Here is a 14,055-nt window from a genome sequence, read left to right as displayed (position 1 = left end):
TTACGCCCTCTACTGACAGTGCTATTCTCTGTACATTATCCCTCTTTCTCTGTGAGGCTGACACAACTGTATAACTGTGAAGAGTTGGCCTTGAAGAACAGAAGTGAAATGGTATTTCCTGAGCTTGCACTCCAGTGTACTCTCCACTGCATACCGTATCATAATTAATGGTTATTATGAGACTACATTTCTAAAATTGAAAATCGTTTTTTTTTTGTTTATTGGACTACTCATACAGTACTGGAGTACCAAATCTCGTGTCCAGCCTGCCTCTGTCATCCATCTTCAACGTACACCAAGGAATAATGCTCAACACTTGTCTGTGCCAAGCTCTGTGTGTGTGTGTGTGTACGTGTGTGTCTGTGAGAGAGAGGAAAGAGAGAGAGAGTAAAGCGAGAGAGAGAGAGAGAGAGGAAAGAGAGAGAGACTCATCTTTCCATACAGTAACACCAGGTGGTGATCTCATTTATTCATTTGGGCCGAGGGTGGAGTGCATCTCCCCGTCCTCATTCAGCTTCGCTGGCATCCTCAGTCAACCCCTGGAGGGCCTTGCCTACGTGTGCAGACCCCAGAACATAAGGCTTGGAGTGACCTTAGACGCTACCTTCAGTAAAGCCATCAGGACGATACCCCCTTAGAGAGGTCGATCTGTAAAGGTCACTTGTTGTCAGTGTTCTGTTGTTCTCTACACAGTACCATGAATGGATGTAAGTTGTCGATAAAAGTTGAAGTATCTATTCAATCCAAAGCACAACAGCAGGAATTTGTTGATGATAACGGTTTGAGTATGTCTCTAGAAGACAGCATAGACTTATGATGTTACCCATGTCTCGCATTCATATCCACCTCAAAAACTAGGATATTCCATGAGTTTTATATCTGCCAGAGAGGTGAGCAGTGGCTAAGAGGAGAGATTAGGAAAAGGAGTCACTCTGGAACCAGCCAGAACTTATTTATTTTGGAGAACAACCCCAAAAACATAATCCCTCATCCATCTCCATGACCACCTCTGTCTCCGTTTCAATCTCTTTTCATCTTCTCATCCCCCCTCTCCCCTCCCTCTCTCCTTCCCTTTCGCTCTCTCTCTCTCTATCTCTCCCTTTCTGTCTCTCTCTCTCTCTGCATTCCTCTCTCTCCCCCCTTTCTCCCCCCTCTCTCTCTCTCTCTCTCTCTCTCTCTCTCTCTCCCCCCCCCCCCCCCCCCCCCCCCCTCTCTCTCTCTCTCTCTCTCTCTCTCCCCCCTCTCTCTGTCTCTCTCTCTCCCCTCTCTCTCCCCCCCTCTCTCTGTGTTCTTTATTTACACCTCTCCCCTGTTCTCCGCGGTGGCTCAGGGATCGGTAACAGAAGTGTCAGTTGTCATTATTGGTCTAATTCAGTAATCCGTCATCGCGCGCTCACTGTATGCAGCGCATTATACGCAGCCACAGCAGGTGTACTACGCACTGAGGTGGAGATTCGATTTGACACGCACACAGGCGAGGGCCGACGGGGCCGGGACAGAGAAGCAGGCGGGTGGTGTGTGTATATGGGTGTGAATGTTTGTGTGTGTGTATGTATGGGTGTGAATGTTTGTGTGTGTGTGTGTATGGGTGTGAATGTTTTTGTGTGTGTGTGTGTATGGGTGTGAATGTTTGTGTGTGTGTGTGTGGTAATGAGAGCCATGATTCCACTGGAAACAAAAAAGTCTGGGATGTCTGGGTACAGAGAAGTGCCATGCAGACACACATAAAGGAGTCAGATGGCTGAGCGGTGAGGGAGTCGGGCTACTAATCCGAAGGTTGCCGGATCAATTCCCCGCCCCGCCAAATGACGTTGTGTGCTTGGGCAAGGCACTTCACCAACAAATTTGCCTCGGGGGGAATGTCCCTGTACTTACTGTAAGTCGCTCTGTATAAGAGCGTCTGCTAAATGACTACATTTAAATGTAAAGGGCCACCTAAACACACCCATCTGGCTAAAGGACAGGCTGATGTATCTTTTGGTATTTATCTTCTCATTCTCGACCAGTATTCACCATCCCCATCCTGTCAGATTCCTATTAGATTGTTTGCTGTCTAGTTTGTCATGTGCTGTGCATTGTTTCTAATATTTCAAAACAGACATTTCACGAGTGCCTGTGCATTCATTGACGTCATAAATAATTGGGCCTAATTTCTTAACTGTGTTTCTCAACAAAACCCCACCCACAAAAATAATCTTAATCAATACTCTTTTTTTTATGCTGCCTTTTATTGTTTTCAGTTATTACGTTTAACACTAAGCATGTGACCTCTAAAGAATATGTCTAAACAGATATGTCTACCCCAGACCTACAACTGCCATATCCAAGCTGCCGTTCATATGGTTACTAATTAAATAGTGGGAAACAGTCTGGGTCTGAGAAACTTTGAGCGTAGTGAATAGAGACTAGAAGGTTAGCAGGATAGTTTTACGAATAGCTTTCCTTTCTCTCCTCATCAATTGCAATTTGTATGGGAGCACTCACCTCTTAGGTCCCTATGGGCATGCCGGATTCATCTTGTTCTTAACCCCACAAGGCTGCAAATCCAACTACCACTGTAAGAGTTTTAAACAGTTTAAACTATCAGAATGCTTCATGCTGAGTCTGGAAGCCCTTAAAGAATGGTCTAGACTGAGACCACACCACTTCACCTTTTTGTAGTTTAGTAACTCATAGTTCACAAATCACTGGAGACCCACCTTCCAATTCTACTGGAGAGTCTTCTTTCAGTACTTTGTTGGTTTTTCCCATTCATAGATTTTTGTTAATTTGTATGTACGGATTCTTAGATAGAAAAATATATTATTTATCAATTGTATATTTACATTTTCATTTGAACTATCTTATATGTTACAATTGTGATCTCGTTATCATCATTAAATCATTCCATATTTATACCGTGTTCTTTATTTTTATGTTCATGACATCTACTATTGTTATTATATTATAATTTGAATAATACATTATAGTATGCAAATAATAATATTTAAATTGTTATTTAAATTATTACATCAAAATTATGTCACTTCGGTTATACATCGTTCATGTTTAAGCTACACAAAAGTGCCCTAAATTTTGATCATTACAAAACTGAAAGAAATTGTAGGCCTATGTAATATATCTATGCCACAGTTTCAAAGTCTGATGCAACATCAAAAATCAATTCTCGTTTATATTGCCCATTTCACTATTCCCATGGTTACCTTACAGGTTACATGCAGTTTCCATTCGTCTATTGACAAAATAAGGCGTGCTCACAAACAACTGGAAACAGTAGATTCATAATACTACAACAACCAATCATGTTAAAGGAAAACAAAACGAAACACAAGGACAATGGATGTTCATTGGCCTCTCTTCAAACTTAATAGTCTATACTCAGAATCTTTCTCAAACGTTTCTGTGTAACATTCGGTATTACACAATATGTAATATATATTAGGAGTGTGTGTTCATGGAAATAAGTAGGTTAGCTCTACCTGTGGCTGAACGCACGGTAATTAACTTAACAACTGACAGCACAGGCACAGGAAAAGAGTATGATATAGCCTATGGAGTTAGGAGTTTCAAGTGGCTGTGGAGAGATTAATGGTATGTGTTGAGAATTTGGGTCGGGGTGCTCACTTTTTTGCCCCTACTTGTAATTCTGCAGTTAATCACCATCATTATGACAATAGTACCATCTGCAGACAGAGGAAGAGGAGAAGTATGCAGCAGTCGGTAAAGAAAAATGGATGAGAGAAGCGTAGAGAGAAAGGGGGCACAGGGAAGGAGAGGGCTTGAATTATTACAGTATTTTTGAATGACTGGGAGATAAAAAAGGAGAGAGGGAGGGGGAAAGAGAGCTATGACAGCAGATTTTGGAAGAAAAGATTGAGGTGAGTCTGGATGAGAGAGAGAAAGAGAGAGAGAGAGATGACGAATGGATGGAAAACAAGGATAAGAGATGGGGCGAAATGAAACGGTGAGAGCGGAAGAGTATGGTACCTCTCTGAGGATGATGAAACACTAATTAAAGTAAACGAGCTACCTGAGCCCTCAGACTAACCCCTTGTCACACTCTGTCAGGAGAACGAAGGAGAACGGAGGAGGGAGGGGAACTGAGAGGTACGCGGAGGGATGTAAGGATAGAGGTGGAGATTTGAGTGTGGAAAAAAAGGTGGGAAAAGGGGGCAATTGAAGTTGGGGGTTCTGTTGTACTCTTCAGGTTGGGAGTACATCTCCACTTCCTGGCTCATCTCAACTTTTCTATGGGTCTAAATCCTGGATGCCTTCATTCCTGCAGTGTGCTGTAAACAATTACATTAGCTGTTCATATTGTGGGTCTAGGAGAGTTCCAGACTATGATTTTTGTGTAGTAGGCTATTCAAATAGGCCTACAGGTGCAAATTGAGGTGAACAGTCTTACTGCATGACAACAGGTCAGTTTTGGCATGTCTAGGGGGGTGTTTTAAGTTATCCATTGCAAAATAGTAAGACGTATTTGTGTTGTTTTGTTTGTTTCTTTAGTGTAAATACAGAATTACAAACGCAGACTTGACCAAGTGAAGTTCAACCGAATGAGTCATGTGGCGTCCATCTTTGTCACTTTGTAGTTGTTAAGATTTAAGTTTAACTAGAATGGCCAACATATTATCTTACAGCGACCTGTTCCTAGTATAGCGTTTAATGCCGTAGCATTAGTTTCGAGTCCGACTTTATAGACTAATACAAAGAAAATGCATTTACAAAAAATAGGATTTTGTCATGTCCCTTTTCAATAGCCATCAACCCGATGTGTTAGGCAAGGTCATTGTACACGCCATGGTCTATGCGGGATATCTTTAGAACCACCTTTCTTTATTTCTCAATGCTCATATATTCATTCAATTAATCCCCGGTCTAATTCGTTCATATATTTATTTACTACATCTCGCTGTTTCTCTCTCCCTTTTTCATCTCGCCAACGATTATCCTGCCGTCTAATTAGAAATCGATACTGTTGGGCCGGCGGGTATTTGCGATGTGTTTGTGGACGTTGAGAACAATTCCCCGGAGAGAGAGAAAGGGAGAGTAGAAAGAACAAGAAAAGACACACACGCACAATCGTACACAATCACACACACACGCACACACAGACGCACACCACCTCATACTGACAACCAACTTCATAGCTTCCAGCCATTCTTCTCTTTTAAAGGCCAGAATAAAACAAGCAGCACAGAATGAAAATAATATCGTTTTAACGACTGGCACGAGGGATTTCAATGGAATATGCAGGGAGTTCTTTTTCCTCCTTGAAAAAAAACCTAATTATTTGTGAGGTTTAGTCAACTGCTGTAAATATTTTGGCATTTATCTATAACCCCTTATAGACAATAAACTGGATCGACGTTTTAGGCTACCAGTAACAGTTATATAACAGCTAGTTCTTTGTATCTCCCAATATTTATATAACTTAAGCTTGTTCATGGAGAAATAAATAAAATATATAAATAAACATGCTGCAGGATTAGACCATGTTTAGCTCATAATATAAAATACGTTTATGGTAATTTATGTCGTTTTGATTATTGTAGCCTGTTGCAGTATATGGGCTATATAGGCCTATCACGTATATTTATTATTATTAGTTTTTCTATCATCTTTGTTAACATCACATCTATTTGGTCTGTGTTTTCAGATGTACAGAGGCCATTGCACCACCCGAATCGGTCTGTGCCTCTGTTTCTGTCTGCCTGATTCCAATACCGATCAGACGTCTCTTCCGTACATCGAGTCCCGTGGAGGGAAGTCGGCAGAGGCGACGGGTTAGCACCATTACTACCGTAGCAATCGAACCTAAACGAATTAGGAACCCCAGTTGCCGGCCTAGAAAAAAAATGTGGAAACAAAGTGAAAAGGGAATGAGAGCGCGCACTTTTATTAGTTCAGCTCACACCCGTGCGTGTTTATCGTCTGTGCTTATAGCTTCATTTCTTTTCTCTTAATGTGTTCGCAGCTTTGATTTGGTTTTCCTTTTCTTCTGATACAAAAAGAAGTGTCCCCACCTTGCCTTGTATCTTTCCAGCTTTTATTGTCTGCATAAACGGGCATATTTGGGCTCTGTGTATGGAAATGGCAAATTGGGGAACAGGCAAAGCCTATGTCCTCTTTTAGTTATACGGAAAAGAGAGTAAGTTGTTTTTCATGGACTTGCCTCACATTTCGTCAATCTCTGTGGTGCTTTACTTGACCATGGCAAATGTTCTGTGTCTGTGCATGTTTTGAAGCTGGTTGGTTGGTATTGGAGTCAGTCCTTGCATTTCTAAAAGTCCATCCCTCCATCTCGCGCGCTCATTAAACGTCCCTCTCTCCCCCAGCCAGCGTGCTGGTTCACCCACTCCCGCCCTTCTTCCTCCGCGCCTCACGCTCCCCTTGCCTATGGCTATATGATCGCGAAAAATGTGTTTACAAAACTCGCTCTCTCACAGATCAAACCGCACGGACGAATCAAAGACTGGAGAAAGGGAAAGAGAAGGGGGGGGGGAAGCGCTGGGTGTGAGGAGAGGGGTGTATAGGCCTATGATTTAAAAATTCACAGTTTTTTTCTGGTATGTGAATGTTTGTTCATGTCTTCTTTGGTAATACAATATATTTAGGCCCCAAACAAATATTTGAAATTCAGTTCAACAAGCCTATATTCCTAATGCAATATTGATGTCTTATTTCGAACGCAATAGCGAGTGACAACCTAACAAGCTGATACAATGAAAATAGCCTACTTATTCTTCATTTATTAGCAAGTGATTTACACTCAACCTTCCAATAACGTGTTAATGAGCACTTGGGGAAAAAAGTTACATATTTTATATCTAAGTATCGTTATATGGAGTGGCATTGCAAGGCAGGCATTGGGAAGTCATGTCTGCCAAAATGTCACGTCACAAACCAGGTATAATCATTGCTGTGTTTGTTTTTGTTATGTAATATCAGTTTTATTTCATCTATGTGCATGTGCTTGTGTGTAAATGTGTTCGGGTGTCAAACTGATGTTTGGATTTTTCACGCGCGATATCAGATGGAACAATGGGGAGAGGAAAAGGACAGGAAAAAAGAAGAATGGCACCTGCACGGGATGAGAGAGTGAAGGGGTAAAGAGAGAGGAGTGAGAAGGAGGGGGAGGCAGACCGACAGGCAGAGGGAGCGATTATAGCAGGGTTTATGTATGAGCTATTGATTGAGTCGGTGGTGACTTCTTGAGTGGTTAATTCGGGAAGTGAGAGCAATAGAGAGAGTAACTCACTGACCAGGGGGAGGAGGTGGGATAAAGAGAGAGGGGGATAAAGAGGGAGATAAGGGTGAAGGCCGGGACGGGTCTGTAACAAGTGCATTTCCTTGTGGGTTGAAATGGCGAGAGGACTGTTTTTTGTTGAGGGAACAGAGTCTTGTTGACCGTATAAAATAGCCTTCTACTTTACTTAACCTTTGACCCGAGTTTGCTGTCAATTTTGATAGTTGGAACCGTTTGTACTGATGAACATCTACCATCAGTGAATGTCGCCTTAAACTTGCTATAACAGCCCTGACTCGCAACAGGTTCAGTCTAAGGTATGATTCTCTTTCAAAACCTCCCACTTTTTTCTTTTCCAACTGTTTTGATCTCTCAAGGACACACACACAGACTCACACCTTTGTTGAGCTTCCAGATAGGCGTGAATTTGAGCCCATAGGACGTTCATCTGCTCCAAAGACACAACAGATGGTTCTGCAACTCTCACTGTCTCACCCCGTGTGAGGAAGTCAAACATCAGGGCAGCCAGCTCATGGATTATGATTGAGGGAGAGGGAGAGAGAGAGGGAGAGAGAGAGTGGTGTGACTACTGCAAAATGTAGGCTTAATTCAGATGATGAAACTAATGATAATCAAATGATAGAGAATATAAACATAAACCGTATAATGATTTATTTCATTGTATTTCCAACATAATGTCTTATAAAACATAAAGACTAGCCTATAGAATCACAACAATACAAGTTGATGATACGGAGCAATGATCATTATAACGAGCTCGATAAGTGACCTTATAAACTAACCTCACATGAATAAAAAATTCTGAGACGTATAGCCTACTGAATTTGAAAATGACTTGTCACCACAAAGAGACAGGTTACATAAAGGTATTAAGATTTACGTCTATGTGTCACTGTCACATCATGTGAATATATACGTGTCTGCATGTGAAGTTTAAGGTCCGCTCGCCGGCGCAGTCTCTTTTCCTCTTTCCCTTTCCTTCTCTCCCCTCTCGCGCAGGTTTTGATCTTTCAGCCGCAAGATCAAAGGCACTCTCTGGCTATTAGTCAGCGCGAGCCATTGATCCCACATCGATCCACGCGAGACACAGCCGCCCCGTGAACACCGTACGGGGCTCCCCAAAGCTAGGGAGAGAGAGCAAGCTGGAAAGGAGAGCGCAAAGGGGGGCAATGTGTGTGCGTGTGAGTGTGAATTTTTCACTGGCGTTGTAGAGCCAAACTCAAGCTTTTTCTTTGCCGCGGGACATAAAACAATGAGGCTCGAGCCGGTTTTAATAAAGCGCGCTTTCCCTCCTTTCAACTCTGGCGCGAGGCGGACGAGCCGGCAGCGGAGAGCGATCGATAATTAATGACGATGAATAATTTAACCCTATCGATTGATACCTTTTCTTCCTCTTTTTTCCCTCCTATTCCTTATATCTTAAGGCCGTCGTTCTATAAGATACTGATAGACTACTGTATTACGCAGCCCACCGTCAACTTGTCAAGTTTTCACACAAACATCAACCTGCCAACCAAATGTTATCTAGACTTCCACCTCATCTTCACTTGTTTATTCGGCAAAGCTAACCCTATTTCCGTTGATAGGAAAAGTCTAGTCCTTTCATTATTATCAATTTATTTCTAATTTTCATTAGTCTGTAATGTAGCCTAAACACTAGCTAAAACTCTGAAATCAATGTTAAAAAGTCAGTTACAGAATTGTTTACTAACTCTATAAGCACTTTTTCAGGGTAATTTTTTAACAGTGCTGCCATATAGAACAATGTTTTTCTACTTTTCACCTTTCCCTGCCCCCCAACCTATCCACCCCTGAAATGCAGTTTGTTGTTTTTTGCTGCCCAGACCTTTCCACCTTCCAGTTTAACATTTAGGCGGACAGGTCTTTCCTCCATCTTCCTGACCACAATCTCCCCCACCTCCCCCTCCTCTTTCTCCCTTTCTCCCTCTCACTCGCTCCTCTAACAAACCCATAGCACAGTCCCTCTGTTCTCCTACCCCGAGGCTGGCCTGTGTGTCAGAGCTAACCAGGGAGAGGAACAGAGTGAGAAGGAGAGGGAGGAAAAAAAGAGAGGGAGAGAGGGCAGGGGAGAGAGAGGGTTCAGTCGGGCCTTTTCAGGGGCAACCAAAAGAGAAAGATGAGACAGATGTACAGTACTTGTTTCATCTATTGGAGAAAGGGAACGAGGGGTGAGGCCTGACTCTTCACGTCTCATGTTTTCTCTCTTTTTTCATCCCAGGGACAGTTCTCTCTCTTCCATCTTTAGACACCACTGGAGACAAAATGTTGCCCAAATGTCAGCCTGTACCCCGTCCATCTCTCCGACTAGTCCTGCTGCAACCTTCCCGCACCCTCTTCATTAACTGTCCAGTAGTTTTTCAGTTGGTCTCCTGGTCCACACATGTCCACTTTAGTCCACTCTTTTATGCTTAAAGGGCTAACCCTAAGATCGCTAGTTCGGCTAATTCGGTATAAAAAAAAATGCAGATTCCGTCTGCTCCACCCACAAATATCTGTAAATGCCCTTACTCACTAACCTTCCCCCCCCCCCCCCCCCCGAAAAGAGCTGTTGATAATCAGAGGGAAGAATTTCATTGACTTTAAATGGAAGCTAAAGTCTACCATGAACAATATAGCTTTGTTCCCATAAGTCTTTATCCTGTTCTGTAGTCACTGTGTGCGATCCATCATCCTTCTTATATAGAAGATGGTCGTTTGTACATGGACCGCACTCACACACAGAACACAAGAGAGTGTTTCTCGCACTTTGTGGTGTACGTGTGTGTGTGTCCTCTATCAGCATGTCTGTGTCTTAATCTTCAGTAAACAATGTCCTTTCTCTCTTTCAGCCCTGTGCGTTGTGTGCTAGTATGCCTCTATTGATTCAGGCAGGATATCTACGGCATCTCTCTCACTGTGTATGCTGCTATCACATGATCAGTCTCTACCTGTGTGTATGTGTTTGTGAATGCTTTATGCTTGTGACTTGTGTGTCTGCGTGCGCCTTGTATATGGAATCCGTTAGTTTATCTGTGTCTCTCCGTATCTGCTGGTGTGTGTGTGTGTGGAGCAGTATTCCCTGGGCTGCTAGTTATAATGTTTCTGGGGGTGATGGGGGGAACTTGAAAGCCCTCTGCTGCCCAAATCAAAACTAACAAGGAAATGATGGGGGCCCCTTTATCTCCTCTCTGGCCTGGGGGGCCGAAGGCGAGGGGGGGGAGGGAGAGGGGGGGGGTTGAGAGAGGGAGATCAGGGAGGGAGTGGGGGGGTGGTGGTGGTGGTGGGGGGGTCTTGCTTCCTCTTTGATTTGTAAAAAATGCATTACCTCCGAAATCAAACGGAAAATTACTGCGCCGAAGCAAAACTCACAGAGCAGGAGAGTGAGAGAGAAAGAGAGGGAGGGAAGGAAGGAGGGAACAGAGAGAGAAGTATGTGAATAGGTAGGTGTGTGACGAGAAAGTAGGTGGGGAAAAGAAAAGGAAGGATTTACCTGTATGGATAGGGCTGCCTGACAGTCAGTAAAAGGGGTAGTGATTTTACAGCAATAAACATTTTGAGGAATAGGAGGTTTCAAGCTAGGAGAAACACTTTTATATACACACCCAGACACTCAATCGTCAAAGGACATTATACACACTACCTATACTGCACCTGCCTGAGATCAGGATTATAATAAACTATCAGATGATGCCATATTGATAATCATTAAGCCCAAGGTATAGCATGGTGCAACAACTAAGAGCTATGATGCAGCTCCTTATGGTGGATTTGGTACACAGTGGGATCATGTTAGTATACATTTGGAAAAAGATGCCACTCAAATGAATTGCATCTACAATATTAAATCCATTACCAGAAGAAATAGCTTTTTTTTGGCATGTACATATTTAGCATAGAACGATCTATGAGATATTTCTGATTATGAGTGTGGTTCAGGTAAAGCTTAGTAAGCAAAATGTATAAATTGAGAGTTTTAATTGAGGGGTGGTTGTAGGGAGTTTGCAACAGGAATACAGGAATGTCTGGATTGGAGAGAAAGAAAGAAAAAAAAGAGCAAGGAGCAAGAAGAGTAGAAGAAGAAGGAATACTGGATTTGAAGAATGAAAGAGAGACCTGAAACAGAAAGATGTAGCGAGGGAGGGAGAGTGATGAGACACACAGTCCAAAGACTAAAGAGAGACAGAGAGGGGTGAGTGGTGAGTGTGAGAGGGAGAGAGAGAGGGAGAGAAATGCCCGGAGTTAGCGATAATAATTTATACAAACACACCTCAATAATTCACGTTCCATTTCAATGCTGGAGGGAAAATCCAAAATTCACAGAGCATAATTAAATAGAGGTTGCGAGTGGAGGGAAGGATGGAGAGAGAGAGAGAGAGAGAGAGAGAGAGAGCGTTATTAAAGGTACTAGTGTAACGGCGGGGATTCTCTTATATGTGAGGTTTGTTAAACAAACCTGATGAAATGGTAATATCCAACTGAAATCCAATCTTTTGGAATCGCCTCCCTTCATTGACATATATTAAACAGGTGTCCATCAAGTTACTCAAGTAAAATTCAATGTTGTGTGTACATTAAATAAACATCTGCATTTAATAACATTTTTACAAATTCAGATTCACTTTTGGAAATCTGTATCCAAGTAAGATGCATCATGTTCAGCTACTCCATCAGATGCACATTATTCCATTTCGATTTCTACCTTTAGAACTTCTTGACAAAAAACATAAATGTGCATGAGCGATTCACCAAAGGACTAATGAGCAACAGTTTACCATTCTCAATCACGGCTCCAAGGTGCCACCTGTGGTGCAAGGTTAACATGTTTGGCACTAATGATGTTTTCATCTTTCAATCTTAAATATTTTAAATGATCTGTTAATTCGCCATTGAGTAACTACTGAGATGTTCTAAGACAAGTGTGAGCAGTCACAAACTTATAAGTTTTCTCATGTGTAAATAAACTGTAGAGATGTCCACCACGTTGCGTCAGGCATGCTCTCAATTACTCAGATCTCTACTAGAGAAATGTTCTATATATTGTACCATTGATTTGAGAGACCTTTCAAACTCTGATCCTTTCTTCCAGCTCCTTAGGTAATCTCTCAGTTCTAACTTTTTTCTTGAGGTTAACTCAACTGTTTTCTCCACCTATCCTTCTCCATTTTCATCCATCTCTCATCCATCTCTCCCCTATCGTCCCCCATCCCTTTCCCTGTTTTCTCCCTGCCTCCAACCCCACCAACACCCTCCTTCTCTTCCCCATCTCCCTCACCCCAGGTGTTGAGGAGACATGGACTGTAACTGTGTCAGTGATCTGCTGCTAAACCCCCCTGTCCCTACTCTATGGACACCAGGTTAGTCACATGACAGGAAGCCCTCTGTTGTTAGGGTTACAGTCTCCAGCAGCTATTTATACGGTATTCTAAGTTTTGGCTACCATATAAATTATCTGTACATTATTGTGCAATAAAATCAATTAGAAAGTAATATGGGGAAATACCATATGGAAAGCCTTTCAAAAATATGTTTTATATATATATATATATATATATATATATATATATATATATATATATATATATATACAATCATATATATATATACAATCCCATTTTGAGTGTTCGAAAAACATTTTCAAAAAATATGTTCATCTTGCAAAACATGTTTGGTTTATAAAGACAATTATTTATACATTCCTTAAAAAAATACAAATAAGAAGAAGTAGAAATCATTAAAGAGTGTCTGATATGTTTTTAAAATTATATTTTGAGGAGTTAACAGGCATCTGCTGTACAACTTCAACTTTGAGTTGACGTGCCGCTTAAAACTGTTGATGTGTAAGATGGTTAAATAGATATCCAGTAACAACCAGGTACCATCAATTTGAAGCTGACCAATCTGGTCATGCTAGAGGGCATTAACACAGACCAACATTGCTGAGGGCACGTGCTGTGATATTAAACACATCATCCCTTAACTCCATTACCTATCAGTCATCTGGACAGCTATCCCCCTGGCAAGCACTCACAAAAAAAACCAAAAGGCCTCATCCCACCTCCTGCCACTATCCTGCTCCTTCTCCCCAGGCATCGCCTTCCCAGACTGGGCCTACAAGCCCGAGTCGAGCCCCGGCTCCCGGCAGATCCAGTTGTGGCACTTCATCCTGGAGCTGCTGCAGAAAGAGGAGTACCAGGGGGTGATTGCGTGGCAGGGTGATTATGGAGAGTTTGTCATCAAAGACCCTGATGAGGTGGCCCGGCTGTGGGGGATTCGAAAATGCAAACCGCACATGAACTATGACAAGCTTAGCAGGGCGCTAAGGTAAGAGCTGTGTGTGTGTGTCTGTGTGTGTGTGTGTTCACTTTCAGGATATACTTTCGTATCACTGACTTTGGTTACTACTCATTGAGTAGCAATATGTTTATCCACAGCTTGATTTAAATAAAGTGGAAGTGTACACCACTGTCCACCAAGTCCCATGACGTGAAATGTGTATCGTCAACAACGGTTGATAAGCAAATATGTATGTTGAAGCTGACAACCATGTTTAGAATTCATATTTTCCCCCTTAATCATCTTTGCCCACAGCTGTTAAAGTCGAAAGAAAAGTTTTTTTATAAGCAGTGTCAATCACCTCAGTTTCATCTTTGAACATCCTTCCTAAGGGAAGGTTTACAATCAAGCCACCATATAAAAAATTCTATACTGGTTTTAAAACGAAGTCCCTATAAGAAATAGCTTGTGCTTGCTAGGAATAAATCTGCTCCGTCCTCGTTCTAGAA

General features: G+C 42.1%; 1 protein-coding gene across 1 annotated transcript in view; it reads left to right on the top strand.

Moving 5' to 3' along the window:
* The first annotated feature begins 12,560 nt into the window (after positions 1-12,560).
* The window catches only part of erfl1 (Ets2 repressor factor like 1), a 67,107-nt gene continuing 65,612 nt past the window's right edge, over positions 12,561-14,055 (top strand). The window contains exons 1-2 of the mRNA XM_047040401.1: positions 12,561-12,627; positions 13,360-13,594. Of these exons, the coding sequence (XP_046896357.1) occupies positions 12,564-12,627; positions 13,360-13,594 (299 nt within the window). The 5' untranslated portion in view covers positions 12,561-12,563. The remainder of the gene's footprint in view (positions 12,628-13,359; positions 13,595-14,055) is intronic.

The sequence above is a fragment of the Hypomesus transpacificus genome, chromosome 2 (assembly GCF_021917145.1).
Source record: "Hypomesus transpacificus isolate Combined female chromosome 2, fHypTra1, whole genome shotgun sequence".
In the NCBI taxonomy this organism is placed as follows: domain Eukaryota; kingdom Metazoa; phylum Chordata; class Actinopteri; order Osmeriformes; family Osmeridae; genus Hypomesus; species Hypomesus transpacificus.
Note: the sequence above shows the minus strand (reverse complement) of the source record. Positions and strands in the feature narration are given on the sequence as shown.